This window comes from Eretmochelys imbricata, chromosome 1 (genome assembly GCF_965152235.1).
Source record: "Eretmochelys imbricata isolate rEreImb1 chromosome 1, rEreImb1.hap1, whole genome shotgun sequence".
Classification (NCBI taxonomy): Eukaryota; Metazoa; Chordata; order Testudines; family Cheloniidae; genus Eretmochelys; species Eretmochelys imbricata.
In genome coordinates, this window is record NC_135572.1 from 108515214 (window position 1) to 108535894 (window position 20681).

At 39.7% G+C, this 20681-nt stretch overlaps 1 protein-coding gene across 1 annotated transcript in view; it reads left to right on the forward strand.

Annotated features, from left to right (window-relative positions):
* The window catches only part of MYO16 (myosin XVI), a 474546-nt gene that overhangs the window by 381210 nt on the left and 72655 nt on the right, over window positions 1–20681 (forward strand). Inside the window, exon 27 of the mRNA XM_077807065.1 lies at window positions 10765–10867. Coding sequence (XP_077663191.1) covers window positions 10765–10867 — 103 coding nt within the window. The remainder of the gene's footprint in view (window positions 1–10764; window positions 10868–20681) is intronic.

Consider the following 20681-nt stretch of genomic DNA (forward strand, 5'->3'; position numbering starts at 1 on the left):
CACTCTGCAGGCAGCTTCCCTGGACTAGCAGCCAGAGCAGAGCTGACCATGTGGTGACTGGTCTCACCTAGGGAGCCGGAGGGCAAACTCAGCCTGGCTGGGATGTTTCCCAGCAAATGCTACAAGGGCATCATCAGTGGGGAAGGAAAAACCCAGCTGAGGATCTGCTGTCAGGTCCCTAGAGGCCTGTTCTCAGGGGGAACCCTGCATGCACCAGCTCACCAGCTCCCCACACAGCCAGTCCTGCCCTTTCCTCCACTGGCTCCAGGGTGACTCCAAAATGGCTTCTCCCTGGGAGGGCCTCTCACTCTCCATCAGTTGCTGGGCGCACTCTGAGTCTGCCTTGGCTCCCCCTCCCTACCAGGGACAGTGTGCCTCTCCCTGAGCTGCCAGCAGACAGAGTCCCAGGAATCTATGTAATCTCCTTAGGGGTTACATGTGCTTATGGGCGAGTCAGCCTTGCAGCACTAGAGGCTGATATACGCAAATATATAGAGCAAAAGGGACCGAGCAGTGGAGAACAATAAAAGCAGAGAAGAAAAGGGAACTCAACCCAGACTGAACACAATGCTCAATCCTAAGAAACAATATTTTTTGTCAAGGTCAAGGCCTCCCTCCCTCTCAGTGCTTTTGCTTTCTGCTTTTGATACACACAAAAATCTAAGTAGTGCCTGCCTCAGCCTGCCAAATTGACTAGGCAGTGCTTACCCTGACAGCTAATGAGCTGCTACTAGTGGGGGTGAGGCTGCACATGGCCTGTCCTGGCTGGGGAAATGTACATGGATGGACAGAAAAGAGCTGATCAGAGGGACAGATGAGTATCAGGAGGCATAGTGTCAGCTCAGATCAAGCCCCGATTGTTCTGTGGCACAGTATAATAAATAACAACTGATAAAGGGCCAGATTGTGGTCCACTTACTCACATGGAGTAGTATCTATCTCCTCAAGTAGTCCCACTGAAGCCAGCGTGTTCACTCACAGAGTGAGGTGCCGCTCAACAAGAGTCAGAGCTGCAGATTCTGGTCCTAAGTAAGACCTGTCTTTTACCCATTGTGTGTTGTAATGAGGCAGCATACAGTAATGAAGGAGAGGATTCAATGCACAGGTTAGAATGAATACCCGATGTGTGTTTCTATGTTCTTTGCCTTGAGAATATAATTGTGGAGCAGAGAATAGCGTGATGAGCTTCATTACACACCACTTCACATCAGCTCCATGCTATACAATATCAAGTCTAGTGGACTGACAGGAATCCTAAATTTGTTCTACAATCTGTGTATTTTGGTAGCAATGCAGCAGTCTACTGCTTCTTCACTGGTATGACTCCTGTGTGGGGTGTGCTCACGCACCAGCGAGGGTTAGCTAAAGGAAAGGTCCATCTATCTGGGGTTAAATCTCAATATTTACAGAGCCACAGGTGAGTTCCTTTGGAATAGGGCTGGTTGCAGGGTGGATTGATTTAAGTCAAAGCGATTAAAATCATGTTTAAATCCCCAAGTGCAAAGGCTAGATTTAAATCATGGATTTTAATCAACTTTTCCATTTGTACTTCAGTCATTTTCTAAAGAAAGGTGTATTCTTACAGATGATATAACCATTAAAACATGTTGATTTACAACTAAATAGAGCCTTTACCCTAGACGTGGTACATTTTTTTTCTACTTAAGAGGGTAAACTATAACTATATCATTTTTAAATCATTAATATTTTCAGATTCTTATTAATTGCACATTTTAGAATGTTAAACAATATCATGGATCATTTTCTGTTTACTAGATAATTAAGTTGTTGCTCAAGATTTGTGTCAAGCTGCATTAGGATGGTAACTGGAATTTAATTAAACACACAAAACAGCATAAAAACCTTATTTTTATTAAATAAAACCATCTTAAATGTTCTGGATACATAAACTTCTCTTATCAAAACATATTTCACATTTACAACTAAATGACTTATTAAATGGAGGGATTAACTTTAGTCAATGAATTAATTGATTATATCAGGTCAGCCTCAGAAAATGTTCAAATATGCCTAAGTGAAAGTAACTTGAGCTTATATTCCTACTTGTCTAAGTCTCTTGAAAATGAGACAGTCACCTAAGTTACTTAGGCTGTCAAACTTTTAAAATTAGTGGATCTCATCCCCTCCCTCATCATTTTTTATTGATAGACTGGAAGAGAGAGACAAATTTCCTGCTTTTTCAACTTCCAATCCATTTCTCAAAACTGAAGGAGTTAGTCCAAATGAAGACAATGTTCTTTCTGTACCTGCAGAAGACGCTACTGCTGTGAAAAGTTAGTTTTGCACTTCAACAAACGCTGATTCCAGGTGCTTAGCTAGGGACTTCCACCAGTTCAGTGGCGTGGCTTTCTTTAAAACATCCTCAGCAAACATGTACTGCTTCACCTCCAGCCCTGAAATTTGTTCGTTGTTTGTTTGTTAGCAGCATCTTTTTCTTCATCAGCTAGGCATCTATCCTCGTACTTTCGGTTGAAAATATTGGCAAGAAAATGAGGTAGAGTAAGTGCTTGATCCTTCCACTTCTTCACTGCCTGCAATGTAACTTTGTTGTCAGGTATTTCTTTCTTTAGTTTCTCTTGAAGTTCTTTCCAAATTTCAACAGAATCAGCAATTCAGCAGCAATCTTAATGCAGTTTGTCCACGGCTATGGAAATAGGTTTCAGCATATTCAGCATATCTTCTACACTTCTCATTAGTCCAATGTTGACCACTTTGGCTGTGATAGTTCCATCTATTTTGTCACAAATTGTCATCAAACTAGGCCAGTTCTTAATAAATAGCTCAAAACAGTCAATCTACATTTTGAGGGACGTCAGGCTCTGCAGGTCTTGAATGTGAGTTCCTGGGGATTCGAAGAGTCATCACACTCCAATCCTCCACCCAGCAGTTCACAGGCACAGACTGGGGCACAAGATCCACCTATATGTTCTGAATGGGAGAGCACCACTGCTCCTGATTCGGCCACAGCCCCTGTTTAAGTCAGACAAGGAAACAGCAAGTTGTCTATCCAATGGCGCTCCATCTCATGGACAGTTGGTCTGGTATTTTACCTGTTCCTGTATTCTGATCCTAACCTTTTGGTATTCTGACGTGCCCTGACTTTTGATAACTGGCTCCTCATTCCTGCCCTCCAGTTCTGTCTCATGATCCTGACCTGAGGTATCCTGATTCAGCCTGATTCCTGGTAACTGACTCTTGATTGCTGCCCTCCAGTTTATTTCTTGATTCTGAACTCCTGGGATTCCAACCTGGCCTGATTCCTTGGTAATTGGCCCCTAGACTTTCAGCCTGTGCCTGACACTAACCCCAAAGCCAGGTGTGGGTGGGAGGCAGAGTCTCCATCCTAGCAGTTAGGGCCCAAGGCAGCAGTTACACCCAATGGTTTGTCTCCAGCGACAGCCTCATCTAGTGGGTACAGTTCTGGGCAGCAAGTCCACCGAGTGGGTTCAGCTTCTCGCAGCAACTATGCCTAACAGATACAGTTCATAGGTGACAGCTCTGCCTAATGTGTACTGTTCTTTGCAGCAACTCCGCCTTGTGAGTGCAGTTCATGGGTGGGGTAGGGAAACCTCGGCCGGGTTCCAACCCAAAGCCCTGGGACGCTGGTTTGACTTTGCTCACCGGGTGGTGCCTTGTGTCAGCCTCAAGTCCACTTCTCTGAGTGACTTCCTAACTCCATCTGCATCCCAGCTCACCTCCTTCCCTGGAGCTCCCAGAGCACATCCTTCTTCCTGGCCTGCCAGCCCTTGGCCCTGATTTAGCTCTCTGACTGCCTTTCAAACCCTGCCTCCAACCTAAGCATGCTCAGCACGGGCAGAGGGCTGGGGCCTCCTTAGCCCAGAGTTGCTCCTTAATCCCCTCCTGTCCAGTGAGGGGTTTATACACCCTGTCACACCAGGCTACCCACACCCCTGTGCTGATCAGGGAGAATTAATTTGTTCTCTTTAGTAAAACAGAAGCAATACGGCTGTTACAGAAGTATTTTGCAATTTCAAGAGTTTCCTTTATTCCTGGAATTGTACTTAAGTCTTTGGATAAAAGGTGCATCATGTGAGCACTGTACCCATATGTTATAAGTTTCAGTTCCCTTCATTATCTTCTTCTACGTTTCTTCTCATCCTAGCTACATGTGCAGCATTTTGACAAAGCTATGCACTTGATTTTTATTCGCCCACCTGATTGTATGTATGTTTTATGCTAGGACATTTCTGATGTAATGTGTCATTTTTGCCAATCTCTTTAATAAATATAATAATTTATGTTGCATTATCAAGATGAAAAGGGAATGTCAGCTTTAAGTAAAAGGATGTGAAAGTTTTATAATGCAAATTTTTAGCAGATGTTATGATTTCATTTTTATTTGCAACGTTGAATTTACTAATCCCAAGAGCTGAAATATACTTTAGAATTCCATGTATTATTCTGCTGTCACATTGTCTGAGATGAGGAAACCCTTGCTTAATTACATGAAGTGCATGAATTGATGCTCTACGATTAAGACACACTTCTTAGTTATTTTTTCTCTCCAGAGATTGAAATTCAGATGTCTTGTGATGGTTGCTGATGATGAAGCCTAATATAAAATTATAAAAATTAGAGATGGAAAAGGCCATGAGCCCACCCCTACACCAGTGTATGATTATTTTATTACGTAATTATTTGCTATATTTTTTTACTTTTCATCCAGTTTAGATTAAAATGTCCCAAGTGACTATTTCCCTTGGAACACTTCTTCAGACTAGTCGATTTCATAGGCACCTGAGCTCCATGTGGATTCAGGAATGGATCCACATGAAGGTCATTGCAAGACAAGGGTAATAGATGGAAAGTTTGATCTGACAGTAGTCTTAATTTTTTTTTCTGTCTTAATTTTTTCCTTAAATTTGAACCATTATCCCAGTGATGTCCCATTTATGCCATCCTAAAAAAAATGTTCTCCATCTTTGGTGTTTACACACCTCAGATACTGTTAGATGTTATCAGATATGCCCCTCCCCCTTTTTTGTAGTTAAAAAAGAACAAAATTTGGACTGCTCAAAGTTGATAGATCAGACATTTCAGCTGTTATAAAATAAGTTTTTCTGTGATATTGAGAAATCATATGGAAAAACATCAACATCATGATAAAACTGGGATATCTTGTCAATTTGCCTAATTGTCTCTTTCAGCATTACTGCTTTCGAGATATCTTCCTATCTAAAATAGACTGCAGTTTTTCCAAACAGAGCACAATTTTATGTCCTGCCCTTAATTTTGACTTCTCTACAGGTCTTTCTTTTTAATCCTATGCAGTTCAGTACCAGTCCAAGCCAATAACTAAAATATTAAAAGCCTAGCACCACTACAAAAGGTATCTCCCTTCAAAACTTTATTACATTGTCATTTGTTATTACTCTTTGTTTCCAGACTATTGGGCAGATTGCAATTCATGTATGTGTATGCATCTCCAAAACAAATTAACTATTTCTTTAAGTTTTCATGAAACAGTCTCAAAACAAAATGTATTCCATCTCTTGTATTCCCTTCATCTATTATTTTTGTAATTCTATCAGAAACCAACCAAACAAAAGAACAATAACAAAGTAATTGGGTTTATCTGGTATGATTTGTTCTTTTTGATTTCATGATGCTTTTTTCTCATATATCTATTAAGCCCCAAGATCTTTATTTGTTCTTTTAATTTATTTTAATATTTATTCCAGCAATATAATTAGGGAGTGATGTTAGATTTGTCAGAAAGTAATTGGCAGAATAATTGTTCTTTCCTTTTCTGGGAAATTGGAATACTATATTTGCATTTTCTACTCCAGTTCTCCATAAATTTTAAAAAATTAGATGGTTAATTCCTTTAACATCCATGGATGAATAACATCAGGACCCAGTGATTTTTTTTTTAATTTTTATGATTAAACTTCACCAATGTTCCCTCCTGTTTCTTATTGGGAGCTATTTTTACAAGGTCTCTATTACGTCATGATTTTTCCAAACATCTTTTCTATACTATTCCTTTGAAAGGACTGGTCTAGAATAGAGATTCTCTTCACAGTAGAAAGGTCACTGAGAAATGCCAGCTAGTCCATTATAGATTTTCCAATACAAATCCTATCCATCCCTCCCATCTTCCAAAATAAATAAGTAAACAAATAGATAATACTCCTGAGGTCTGAGTGCACATTGAAAAGTTTTACAAACAAAGACCATATCTTGCTCATGTCTGACAGAAAAATAGTGTGTTGACTGTGAAGACTGCTAGTTAAACAAACAAACTAAAGAAGTAATCCCGGCATGTGATACATCAATCTATTGCCATCCACTGATTTAACAAATAGGAAACTTTATTAGATCTGCAAGCTGCGAGACAGCTTTAGGATAAAGTGGAGTGTATACAGGGATAGATCCCTCCTCCCCCTGAGTGCCTCATTACCATTGGCCAAGCAGAGAGATGCAATCCGACTGGGTCTCTTCCCCCAACCATTCAAGCATTAATGCCTTGGTGAGAATAATCTTGGAACATGCTTGGGACTCAGTTTAAGCATTAGGATTCATAGAGATGTGGAATTGTTTATGCAATCCTAGCCAAATAGAAGACTGATTTGATTGGAGATGCTTGCAAGGTGAGTTTGGCAGGCAGCTGTCAACCAAGCCTGCATGGATAGACCATACAAGAATGTGATCCATAAGGTTACCAGAGTCTTTATGAAAGCCAGTGGTTTGGTGATGAAGAACAGGGACATATGGTACAATAGGCCTGAGTTTTTCTGGGATGATGGAGTGCACTTGTCAGGTGCTGGGGCAGACTTTGGCTTCAGAACATAAGGCATTGAATTAGGTAGGGTTTAGATTAAGTAAGCATGAGATACAAGGCCATGTGGGTGGGGGATGCAAGCAAGCTATTCACTGGCACCTCCAGTGTTCAGTGTGGATAAAAGGCTGAAGGGCCAGCAACCAGAAAATACAAGACACGGGATTTTGCTGGTGAATCTCAGGTCTCGGCAAAAAAATAGACATGTAGCTCTGGCAGACCAGAGTCTCTGATAACTTCTGTCCCTTACGGGAGGGAAGAAGGGGGAACGTGAGAGGGTTCAGCAGAGCAAGCTGAATCCTTAGGGTAGGCAGTAGGGAGTCTACCCTCAGTTATCGGATATATGATTGATGCCTTGTTAATCCCACACTGGACCCATCTAAATGTCTGGTGTGGGGAGACAGGGCAGATAGTGCCCCTCTCCAATATTAAATTTTGCTGACATTGCAGTCTGATGCTTAAAATCCATCCCTGTGTCTGTCCTCAGTCACTTGGGTGTCCAGATCAATACTAGCTGTAGGAGAAAGAGTGTGCCCTGGGAAGGGATCACTGGAATTCAGCAATGCAGCGCTACCTGCTTTTCTTGTTTTATAATGGTAATTCATTCTTTTAAAATGCAATTAAATATAAACATGGGAAACAAATTCATTTTGATTGTTTTTCTGCAATGATTTATCTTTTGAATAGAAGCCGTAGAACAATGCCATGTTAAATTGGCAAACGGAATATATTAAACCAAAAAAGAAGAGAGAATGAAATGGCAGCTTGAAGAATTAGAGTGGCAGCTTTGCTTCCCCCCCCCACTCCCAACTGTTTGGTTATTTAAAAATACATCACTTAACTTAGCTACCAGGTAGCAACTGCATGCCATGCTGGAGTTTCCTTATTTAAATCCCCATAAGGAAATGATCTAGAGAGTTGCTTTGAAGCAAGTTTTTTATAATTGAAACCTTTGGATTGTGTTAATATGTGTGACTATAACAGAGAAAACTGACAACTTCATCACTTCAGTTCCACTTTTCTTAGCTATAAAAGAGAAGGAAGTGGGGGGGGGAAAGTGGCACAAAGAATTATCCTTTTGTAGAAGACTTTTAAATGTTCGCAGACATAGCTCAAGCAAGTCTAATCAGTGTGTTTAAGCTCTTGAGCTGGGCTTCCTCATTTTTGTGCCCCGTGTGCTCCATTTTGTGTGTTCTTTCTGTTGCAGTGGAAGGGCCAGATTCTGCCACTCTTGCTCCTGTTGACTAGTACCTTATTCCATAAGTGGTGCCATTGAAAGCAAGTCTGTAATGTGTTTTCTAAAGAGTGAAGACTTACTGTGTGTGTGTAGAGCTACAATTACAGACACAGTCTGTGTGCAAGCTCTATGTAAATAGAATAGTGAGTTGCTTTTGAGAATACTACTTTAGGTTACTGTGCTGTAACATACACCCAGAAGAATATTCCATCCCAAGAACATCATCATTTTGGATCTTGTCAATTGTGCACTTAGGAGGAAGTGAAGGAGAAAATGATAGGTTGATGTGTTCATCTGTGAAGAGCTTAATGGAATGAGTTTCCCATATTTACAAGCTTCCTGAAACTGCTATAACAGTGTCAAGCCTCCAAAACAAACAAACAAACAAACAAACAAACAAACCCACTGCTTGCAAAGAAGAGCTATGAGGACTACAGGGACTGAGAGGAGTTGCAATAACCCCAGAGTGCCATGTATGGTGGCTGCTCTTTGGTCCAGACTGGTCAGCTGGCTTCGCAAGGAACAAAACACATTGCTCATTTTTTGCGTTTGGGAATTCTGGAGCTGTGCACTCAGGGAACACAGAGCTAAACATGGATTCACAAGGTTCCTGACAAAACCACTGACAAAACAAACATATATTTAGGGAAATGGGGTGTTCTCCCATCCAGATTCATCTCTGGGGGCAAGTGGGAGGTGGGGGAGAGGGAGTTGGAGATAAAGAGAGTGACTCTGCTACCAGCTGTCTAACCTGTTTCCTCAGGCACTGTATCAGGAAGGGTGCCTCCAAGCTGAAGAGGACTCTCACCTCCTAATTACCCTTATAGTGGTGGGAGGTTTTGATCTAGTGGATCCCTTAAATTTGTCTGGTTGATAGCTTTGTTCTGGAGCCATCAAAGATATGCCACCCAGCCTTTTTAAAAGTTCTTTTTTTCCTTGGCTGGTTGAATATCCTTCCTCCCCCACCCCAAGTTAGGATGTCAGAGGAGCACTGAGCATGCTCATGAGGTCCCTCAACGTCATTCTCCCAAGCCTGATGGCTGTATGGTATGTTAATCAGTTGGGTCACGTTTGTGTGTCTGCATAAGGCTGGACTCAGGCTGCAGTTATGAGGGAAGACCTTTCTGTGTACAGGGAATAACCTCTGTGACTTCAGAGGCTTCCCAGGTTACATTTCCACAGAGGCAAAGTCTGGATAGGTCTTGATGTTTCCAAGTAAATTGAATTGCGTCCATATATAAACCTGTGCCATCAATTCAATATTTGTGCAGTATTATCTGCTATTCTATAATGAGTGTGACAAAAAAAAACCATGGTTTTCTGCTGTCCATGAGGAAATAAAAACACTTGCCTTTAGAGGATACCAAGACCAGGGTTTTCCAAACTTGGGACGCCGCTTGTTCAGGGAAAGCCCTTGGCGGGCCAGGCCAGTTTGTTTACCTGCAGCGTCCGCAGGTTTGGCCGATTGCGGTTCCCACTGGCCGCAGTTCGCTGCTGCAGGCCAATGGGGACTGTGGGAAGTGGTGCGGGCCGAGGGATGTACCAGCCACCGCTTCCTGCAGCCCCCATTGGTCTGCAGTGACGAACCACGGCCAGTAGGAGCCGCGATCGGCCAAACCTGTGGACGCAGCAGGTAAACAAACCGGCCCAGCCTGCCAGGGACTTTCCCTGAACAAGCGGCTTCCCAAGTTTGGGAAACACTATATTAGACAATAATGTGACCTGAAGCTCACAATAGGAGAGACAAGGTCGGGGAGGTAATATCTTTTATTGAACCAGCTTCTGTTGGTGAGAGAGACAGGCTTTCTTACCAACAAAATTTGATCCAATAAAAGATATTACCTCACCCACCTTGTCTCCCTCTAATATCTTGGGATTGGCATGGCTACAACTACACAGCATTCACAATGGGAGCCATCTGATATATTAATGATATGTATTGTCCTTTTACATTTTGACACAGAAGTGTTTTTTTAACATGTGCTTAACAAGATACTATACCACATGTAAAATCAAGCTAATTCAGTTTGCTTATCTCTAAATAAAAACTTCATAGACTGGGAATCATTTGAAAATAGGTACAGACAATTTTTTTGATGAACTAAACAGATTGAGTTCCTTGAGTCTCTGACTATAAGTCATTTTTTTTCAAAACCTCAAATTGTTGAAAAAAATATACTAATTTGAGATTGGTAGAAAACCCAGCCACTTTTTAAACATGTCACTTCCAAATGAATTCTTACTACATATCCATCTTTTAATGTGAGATTTGCTGGAATAATATTTTCCCTTCCCAGGACCTGATCCAAAGCACACTGAAGTTAATCAGAGTTTTTCCACTGCAGTAAGTTTTAGATGAAATTCCAAGAGAACATGCAAGAAGTAAATGCTACTTTTAATGTCACCTGATACACGTCATTATTGGGAGTTTATAAGGGGATGCATCTAGCAGTTTAAAACTTGTGTACATAGACATTTCTGCAGATCTAGTAAATGGATTTACAAAGGCTGTAGAGACATTTTCTATTCTAGCATTTGAACTCAGGAATGCTGGCTGCAATTTCAGTGCTTAGAACACTAAACTATGTGGAAACTGAGATAGCAACTGACAATTGCAATAGACAACATTTACAATTCTCTGTAACTTTAGGATACACCTGTGAACTACCTGCTTGTGCAACTATCCCTTTGCTGATTTTTGCAGGTATAAGAACTTGTCTGATACAGCACTGGGAGAGAAAAAGAAGTTATCTGCCAAGGAGAAATGTCGTCTTGTTCTTCAGCAGTGTAAATTACAAGGGTGGCAGGTTTGTGACTTATAAAATAACTAAAATATCAGTTTAGGTCTTTAAACAAGCAAGAGGAGTAATTTCAATTGTGGGAGTCACCAGATTCTTTGCAAAAATATATTCTTTTGATGTTTTGCTGTGGGTAAGACATTACACGTATTCTTTGGAATGAAATAGTCTGATTTACTGAGTTTAGTGGAACATCATTAGCTGTGATCATTGATATGTGTAGAAATATCAGTAAGCACTCTTGTTGGGAGTGAGGGTGCTCAATTAAGTGTACATACTTTGTAAATTAGTCTATTGCTTAAAGCTTTTCCAATTACATAAAAATGTCTATATTCTCCCATCAAATGTTTGTGCATGGCTGCCACCAGAGCACAGTATCTGGGCTAGATTCACAGGTTATAAGGCAAGAAGGTTATATGATCTGATCTCCTATATAAGAAAGACCAAAAGGTAGAAACATGACAAAAGACAAAGACATTTCAATAGTTTCACTTTCCCCAGACAGATTTCTTAACTCAGCTTCAGCCTGAATGTCGTAAGTGCCTTTCTGCACCCTTATGATAGGGATCTCTATTAAAGCACCCTCTAATGTGTATGTTAGCTGAGTGTGCCACTAACCTTCACAATGTCATTTGGAGCTTCAAGTGTCAAGGTGGAAAAATGCTGAGGAATTGTAATTATATACTGTAGTCCAGTCAGAAAGTGCACTGCATCGTGTCTGTGGAGTTGAACTCCACGGGAGTTAGAAATAGTGCTAGAACAAGAGAATTTAAAAAGCAGTGGCCAGCAGTAAATGCCTGCAATTCAAGAACAATGATCTTGGCATTTGAAAACAAACCTAAAAGATAGGAATGCAAAAAGGGAATTATTAAACAGGATCTCTGCTGTAAAAGGGAGGGAAACTTGTGATCTCTAAAACATTGTTGATGTCCCAGCTGTAAGGTAATGTGACATGCTGAAAAGTGAATTGTGCAAAAATACAACAGTATACAATGCAATGTCCTTCAAATCAGAGAATCACAAAATACTTGAGAAATGCAGACAATAAGATGCAGCGATAAGAAGATTTTTAAGGTGAATTTAAAGAGAAGTAATGACTCAGTGGCTTAGAAGCACTGGGAAGGAAGATGCGCTGAGGCAAATAAACGACCTTCCCTCCATGCACATACCCCAAACAGTGGTGAGCTATGGGGAGTGGACAGAGAGGTGTCCATGCCTGAAGGGGAGAAATAACCAGAGTATAAGGTTAAAATGTGAGTTTGCTGTAGGTGAAGGCCCAGTAAGTACAAGAGTTAACCAGCACAGTAGGTGACATAAAAGCAAGAATCCACATCTCCAGCATCAGTGAGTAATGTGTGCCACATAATCCCTCTTTTCATTTTTTGACTTGTTTGACTAATCATGAAAGTTGAACTTTAAATAACAGTCTAAAAGAGGAAGCTTATACAATCAGCAGTTGTCATGGATGTCCTCCTCTGTGCTACAACAGTAGAGGAATCTTTAAAAGGCAAGGGGGGGAAGCAGAAAGAAAAGAAAATGAAGAATTAATAATACAGAATGATGCCAGTGAACAAAGCCTTGAGAAAAGGAGTCACCTTGTACTGCATCACTAAAAAATCACACCAGAGGTAGGGGGTGCATGTATAACCAATTTAGTCTGTCCTATTGCCAGCAGTGATTACTTCAAATGAATCAGTGTTGGAATAGAAAATTTATTTGATGTAGGAGTTCATGAATAAGTCAAAGCAAAGTCCTCCCCGGCATTCTTGCCTGTTATTCCCTGAAGAGCACTAGCAGATTGATTGATAAATGTATAATCCAAATGAACTATGAAAAAGTAGAAGAAAGTAATGGAAATCTGAAATAACCCCCCACTTTATATGAGACCACAAGAAAAAGGGTTGCCTATAAATTCAGTGGTAGAGGAAGAATAAGCACACTCTGGACTACTTTTTTCAGAGCAGAAGGGTGAAAAATTGTTTAACCTTATTGCTAGAATGCGCCATGCCATCCAATTTGAGTATGCTTGATTCAGCAGCCTCCATGTTGAAAGGAAAGTATTTGTTAGAAAAGTGTTGATAGTTTTATGAAAGGTTGCTTGTTATTTGGGTAAGTTGAGCGGGAGATGATTATACTAGGACAAAAAGGAGCTTTTTTATTAAAGCTGGCATACAATACAAAGCACTTCTACTGCTGCACTTAGCTTAACTGCTGAAATGAAATGTGAGTTGTAAAAGTGCAGTCTTATTAACAAAAGACATTTTCACATCATTTTTCTGTGCTGTTGCCTTGATAGGGCTTTCTTTTCAGTTTAAATACATACTTGAGCAGTGTGCAGCCATACAACAAGCTGTAGCTGCCTACTGCAAAGGAAACATTGTTAGCACACTGATATATCAAGTAAAAAAAATTAGAGCTGTCAAGCGAATAAAAAAATTAGTCGCGATTAATCACACTGTTAAACAATAATAGAATACCATTTATTTACATATTTTTGGATGTTTTCTACATTTTCAAATATATTGATTTCAATTACAACACAGGATACAAAGTGTACATTGCTCACTTTATATTTATTTTTGATTACAAGTATTTGCACTCTAAAAAAACAAAAGAAATAGTATTTTTCAATTCACCTAATACAAGTACTGTACTGCAATCTCTTTATTGTGAAAGTTGAACTTACAAATGTAGAATTATGGACAAAAAAACTGCATTCAAAAATAAAACAATGTAAAATATTAGAGCCTGCAAGTCCAATCAGTCCTACATCTTGTTCAGCCAATCACTCAAACATTTGCAGGAGATAATGCTGCCTGCGTCTTGTTTACAATGTCTCCTGAAAGTGAGAACAGGCATTTGTATGGCACTGTTGTAGCTGGCGTCGCAAGATATTTATGTGCCAGATGCGCTAAAAATTCATATGTCCCTTCATTCTTCAACCACCATTCCAGGGGACATGTGTCCATGCTGATGACGGGTTCTGCTCGATAACAATCGAAAGCAGTGCAGACCAACACATGTTCATTTTCATTATCTGAGTCAGATGCCACCAGCAGAAGGTTGATTTTCTTTAATGGTAGTTTGGGTTCTGTAGTTTCTGCATTGGAGTGTTGCTCTTTTAAGACTTGTGAAAGCATGCTCCACACCTCATTCCTCTCAGATTTTGGAAGGCACTTCAGATTCTTAAACCTTGGGTCGAGTGCTGTAGCTATCTTTAGAAATCTCACATTGGTACCTTCTTTGTGTTTTGTCAAATCCGCAGTGAAAGTGTTCTTAAAATGAACATGTGCTGGGTCATCATCCGAGACTTCTATAAAATGAAATATTTGGCAGAATGCGGGTAAAACAGAGCAGGGGACATACAATTCTCCTACAAAGAGTTCAGTCACAAATGTAATTAACTCATTATTTTTTTAATGAGAGTCATCAGTATGGAAGCATGTCCTGTGGAATGGTGGCCAAAGCATGAAGAGGCATACGAATGTTTAGCCTATCTGACACTAAATACCTTGCAATGCTGGCTACAAAAGTGCCATGTAAGTGCCTGTTCTCACTTTCTAGTGACATTTTAAATAAGAAGAGGACAGCATTATCTCCTGCAAATGTAAACAATCTTGTTTGTCATAGTGATTGGCTGAACAAGAAGTAGGAGTGAGTGGACTTGTAGGCTCTGAAGTTTTACATTGTTTTGTTTTCGAGTGCAGTTATGTAATAAAAAGATCTACATTTGTAGTTGCTCTTTCATGATAACGCGATCGCACTACAGTACTTGTATGAGGCGAATTGAAAAATACTGTTTATTTTCTTTATCATTTTTACAGTGCAAACATTTTTAATAAAAAATATACACTTTTCAATTACAACACAGAATACAATATATATGAAAATGTAGAAAAACATCCAAAATATTTAATAAATTTCAATTGGTATTCTATTGTTTAACGGTGTGATTAAAACTGCTATTAATCGCGATTAATTTTTTTAATTGTGATTAATTTTTTGAGTTAATCATGTGAGTTAACTGCAATTAATTGACAGCCCTAAAAAAATCTCTAAACCAATATACACTATTCCTACTTCTTTGAGATTTCAAATGATGGGCCCAGTCCAACTCCCAGTGAATTCCAACAAAGGTTATGTAATTCCCATCACTGGAGGTTTTTAAGAACATGTTGGACAAACATCCTGACAGGATGGTCTAAATTCACTCGATCTTGCCTCAGATCAGGGGGTTAAACTAAATGACCCCACGAGCTCCCTTCCAGTCCTACATTTCTATGATTCTATGGAAGTTTTGCCATTGACTTTAGTGGGAGAAGAATCAGACCCAGTAAATTCAGGCACAAATTCAATAAAAGTACCCCGAGGCCATCAAACTATCCACTTTAGTGGAACACAACCAATTGGTCTTCAGCCCTTAGTCACATTCCACTAGTAAAGATTTCTAACCCTCACATTCTCTTATCATTTTCATTTTTTTAAAAAAATCAATTTTTAAAAAATATTGCACAATATTTACTAAGCAAAACACACTACTCCCACAATGTACAGCTTGAGATTGTTAGCAATATTTGAGACAAATATATGGTACAAACAATCTTCTACTACATAATGACAGAAGGAAACTTTCATTTATTTGGATTATCATTCCCCACACAGTTGAACTTGCAAATATAAATTCAATAAAGGTGGAGTTAACATAATAGCTTATTGAGTTTTCTAGTCAAAACTCTCAACTTTAAATTTTGATTGGCCGACATCAGTAGCCTGCAGTTAATCCTTTTTCTGTCATTTTATACAGATCTTGTTTGCATCTTTGCAAACTCCATCCTAACTTTTCATTTTTATTCCCAAAAAAGTGTTTTATGATTTAAAACTGCACGGTGTAGTTATCAAAGGTTAGTCTAGCAGGGTAAGATGAGCTTTCTACCTTTGAATATTAGAAATACTATTTTGGGTAAGAAACAGAAATCATATTTTTTTTGCTTTTTGGGAGCATTGTTTTAGCTTAATACTTTAACCCTTGGTGTAACTTCTAGCTGACCTTCTCCAGAGCCCTCAGCGATTCTTTCTTTCCGATGCCCTTAAACACTTATACCATTTAGATCTCATAAACTGAGGAGAATTGAACAGGATTGGTATGTTGGTGGGAGAATTCAGAGGAATGTTAGGTTGTGCAGGAAATGGTACTGGTAGTTCAGTGTGGTTGATTCTCTTCCTTCAGAGTCAGGTACTGAACAATTGCCTCAGCATGTTTCCAGGAGTTCAGTGCTGCTGGAGGTTTACTCATAGAAATTATTGGGGGTATAGCAGAAACCCACAGTGTTCCTGAACATACTACCCTCTCCAGTTTGGAAGACCTATAAATGTTATGGTTCTCAGCCTTTTTAAAAAAATTAAATCCTTATGCAAGTGGAATCCCCCACTGCCTGTTTAGGATTGCTTAAAGTCCACTTTGCACCAGCAGAGTGTCAAAAGAGGAATTTAAAATAATGCAGGATTTGGTCCATGACTCTTATCAGGTACAAAGAAATGCATGTTTCATCACAACCTTAACACCACCTGATCCTGGTGACTTATTACTATTTAATTTATCAATTTGTTCCAAAACCTCTGCTATTGACCTCAGTCTGGGACATTTCCTCAGATTTGTGACCTAAAAAGAATGGTTGGGGTGTGGGAGTCTCCCTCATGGCCTGTGCAGCAAAGGTTGATGCAAAGAATGCATTTAGCTTCTCTGCAATGCTCTTGTCTTCCTTACGTGCTCCTTCAGAGCTCAGACATCCAGTGGCCCCACTGATTGTTTGGCAGGCTTCCTGCTTCTGATGTACTTTAAAAATTGTTGCTTAGTTTTTGTGTCTTTAGCTGGTTGTTCTTCAAATTCTTTCTTGGCCTGCCTTATACCTTTACACTTGACTTACAGAGTGTATGTTCCTTTCTATTTTCCTCAGTTGGATTTTACCTCCAATTTTTAAAGGATGGTTTTTTGCTGCTACCCACCTCCTTTACTCTGCTGTTTAGTGGCTTTTTACAAAAAAAATTGGGGTATACATTTATTTTGAGTCTCTATTATGGTGTTTTTAAATAATTTCAATGCAGTTTGAGGCATTTTATTCTTGTGACTTTTCCTTTTAATTACCCTTTTTTCCATTTATTTATCCCGGGCCAGCCCTATTGACTGCCTGGCCTGAGCCAACCTGCTCCAGGAATCCTGGAAGAGCAAACATGGCAAGCATTACTGCATCCCACCCTCCAGATGGACTTCTCACAGCAAGATTCTGCTGGAGGAACCCAAGGAGTAAATTGGACCCTTATTTTGCCAACTAAAAAAGTATTTGCATTGTGTGACATAAATGGACACAAACAAAAATGTTAGTCACAGCCTCCTTGGACTGAGAGATCTTTAAGGGATGGGTCTTTCATTTTGATCTAGGTGTGCACATGTGCTCTTATGCTCTGTCTACTGAGGTTCCTGTTTTTAACTTTTTGCTTCTTGAATGTGTTTCTGTTCTGTTCCTTTCTTCTTTTTTCGTCTCTTCCTTATATATCTGGTTAAGATCTAAAGACTTGAAAGCTCTTTATTTGTTTTATATTGCACTTGTGTCTAAATGTCAGCCCATATCTTTGTCCCGGCCTAACTCTTTGCTTCAGAAGTTGTTTTCTCTGATTACATGTCCCCTGACCCTTTCCTCCCAAGCCAAGCTTTTGCAATCCTCCTCTTTTAGCTTCCTTTCTCCTCTACGTACTTCTCATTCCCTCTTTATCTCTTTCTTCCCATGCAGCACATACCTATGTAGCTGCTGTTTTATTTATCTGGCTTTGTCTTCCAGGCTTTCAGCTCCCAACTGTTGCTGTCTCTCATTGTCTGTATGTCTGTCTCAACACACATACATATTTTTTCTTTTTGGTCCCTCTGCATATTTCTAGCATTTTCAGGTAACAACTGTCGGTCTGTTTTGAAGCACTTGTAATTATTGGGGATGCTCAGTGCTGAAGTAAACCAAACCCTCAAGGTGTCAGTAGCACACCAGGTTCAGAGGTAGACACAGTAGGTGCTTCAGCAGCTAAGCCTTTTAGGGACTATCCCTGGTGTGTCCCAATAATCCCTCAGACACAAGGCTAAGTGAAAGGGTACTTTACTAAGGCTGGCAGGAAATGGAAAGGTTGCAGTTACCCTTGGTACAGTGGCTTAAACTGTTAGAATTTAAAGTAAGCAACAGTGGTTCTTGTTTAAGTCCATGGGCAGTCCAATCAAGAGTCAGGACTCTTCAGGTCTGAAGCCTGGAGTGCCCTCTCCAGTTCAGTCTCTATTCTAGCAAATAGGATCTTGTAGTTTTCCAGGCCAAGCTCAGGTAGCTCCCCACAAGTCCCATAGAGACCTGTGCCCAGCTGTAATATCTGGCAGTGAAAACCTGTTCGGCATTCAGTTCCTAAGGGTCTCTCTCTGCCTCCAGCTTCTGTGTATCTTCTGGCACACCATGCAGCTGCTGCTTCCCAACAAACCCCAGACATTTCCTGGTTCAGGACCTTTCCCCGTACATGGCCAGAGGAAACGAAAGTGCAGCAAGGAGAGGACACTCTAAAGCCCCAATTCTTGAGACACTAACACATGCTTATTGTTATTCATGTGAATATGGGCCTATTCGTGTGCCTTAAGCTAAGTGCATACATAAGCATTTGCAGAACTGACATCTTATTAGGTTCATGCCAGAATCAGAGGTCATTAGTATGCCAGACTCAATGGAACAAGGCCTTAAAAATGTGTAGGAAAAAGCTCATAAATAAAGCAGAAAGTTAGTGCTTTTACGAATAATGGTTCAGTTCTTATATCTGTGCCCTGTAACTGTGTATGTCATTATAATGGTTTTACAGACATTAATACCACAAAAAGACAAATTTTACAATAGGTTTAGTTTGGGTTTTTTTTTCACATTTCATTAATGTACTGCGAAAATGTGTGTTGTGTAAAATATCTTTATATTATAACTGTCTGTCTTTTCTGGGTAGCTATTTTGAAAGTACTGCCAGAAACACACAGCACTCCCACAAATTGCCTTTTTTAAACTAAAGAATAGCTTCACAGATTCCCTTGACACCTATTAAGTATGAACTAATACTGCCTTTATACCACCTACACTCCATCTCAGCGACCATGCCGTAATTTTGAATGTCTGTACTTCTGCATCCTACACCTTTTCTTTAAAAAAAAAAAATAGCAGTAATTGAAGCTTTGGTAGTCATCAATGACAATTTTACTTAATCTTTAAAAATGTATCATTTTGAAAAATAACATTAAAACCCTAATGATTTTCTAATTAAAATAACTATGACTATAATTCACAGATGGTTTACATTTATAAGAGTCTGAATGTCATTAAAATTTCAATCTCAGATGAGAGCACTTTGTAGTCCTGAAAGTATTCAGAAGTGAGTGTCTTGGAGAACATTTTAACCTTTTTGTCCCCCTTGACAAGCAAGAAACTTTATGTGATTAGAGAGCAGACCAAAATGAAGACAGGCTGTAGTTTCAAAACTGGTTTTATATGAGACACATAACTGATGTATGAAATCCAAACATTTTCATTATTCTCCCTCTCACGGAGCATCAACATTGTACATTGTGGAGTGAGTATAGATGTTCTAGATTAACTTCAGAAGATTCATTTCAAAGGTAGATCTATACAAAGCTCAATTAAAACTAAAGTAATCTCATGTTTCATGCCAACAATAGACGTTGTTTAAAGGTGTACTGTCAGTAGAGTTGTCACATGTTGCAAAAAATTGTAAATAGTGTTTACGCAAATTTAAAAATGAATTTGCTTCAGTAATGATTGTGTCCCTTTTGGATTCACTTATAAAGCTCCATAGGCTTCTTTGAGCTTCCCATCTAATTATAAACTCATCCAGTCAGGGAATATCATCGAATCATAGAATATCATGGTTGGAAGGGACCTCAGGAGGTCATCTAGTCCAACCCCCTGCTCAAAGCAGGATCAATCCCCAACTAAATCATCCCAGCCAGGGCTTTGTCAAGCCTGACCTCCCTAGATAACCCATTCCAGTGCTTCATCACCCTCCTAGAGAAAAAGTTTTTCCTAATGTCCAACCTAAACCTCTCCCACTGCAACTTGAGACTATTACTCCTTGTTTCATCATCTGGTACCACTGAGAACAGTCTAGATCCTTCCTCTTTGGAACCCCCTTTCAGGTAGTTGAAAGCAGCTATCAAATCCCTCCTCATTCTTCTCTTCTGCAGACTAAATAATCCCAGTCCCCTCAGCCTCTCCTCATAAGTCATGAGTTCCAGCCCCCTAATCATTTTTGTTGCCCTCCGCTGGACTCTTTCCAATTTTCCACATCCTTCTTGTAGTGTGGGGCCCAAAACTGGACACAGTACTCCAGATGAGGCCTCACCAATGCTGAATAGAGGGAAATGATCACGTCCCTCGATCTGCTGGCAATGCTCTGTTATACTGTGTTTCTTATGAGACTAAGTGCAACTAACCAACAAATTTCATATATAAAGAGTTTTAAATTCTCAAAGTGAATTTTTCATGTTCAATCCAAAGGCTAAAAGAAAAATTGCAAAAACAAAAATGTGTTGAATAAATACAAGTGATGTACAAATTTGAGGAAGCGTTAGTCCACTCAGTCAGTCAGATATTTGCTTGTAGAAAAAGAGAGCAAATCATTTAGCATCAGCTGTTGGTAATACTCATCTTTTCAACAAAAATATATCCGCTGAAGTGAAAATGATAAACACAGGAAAGGGTCTATATTTTTGCATTATTATTTTAAATATTTTGGTAGTTAGGATCCT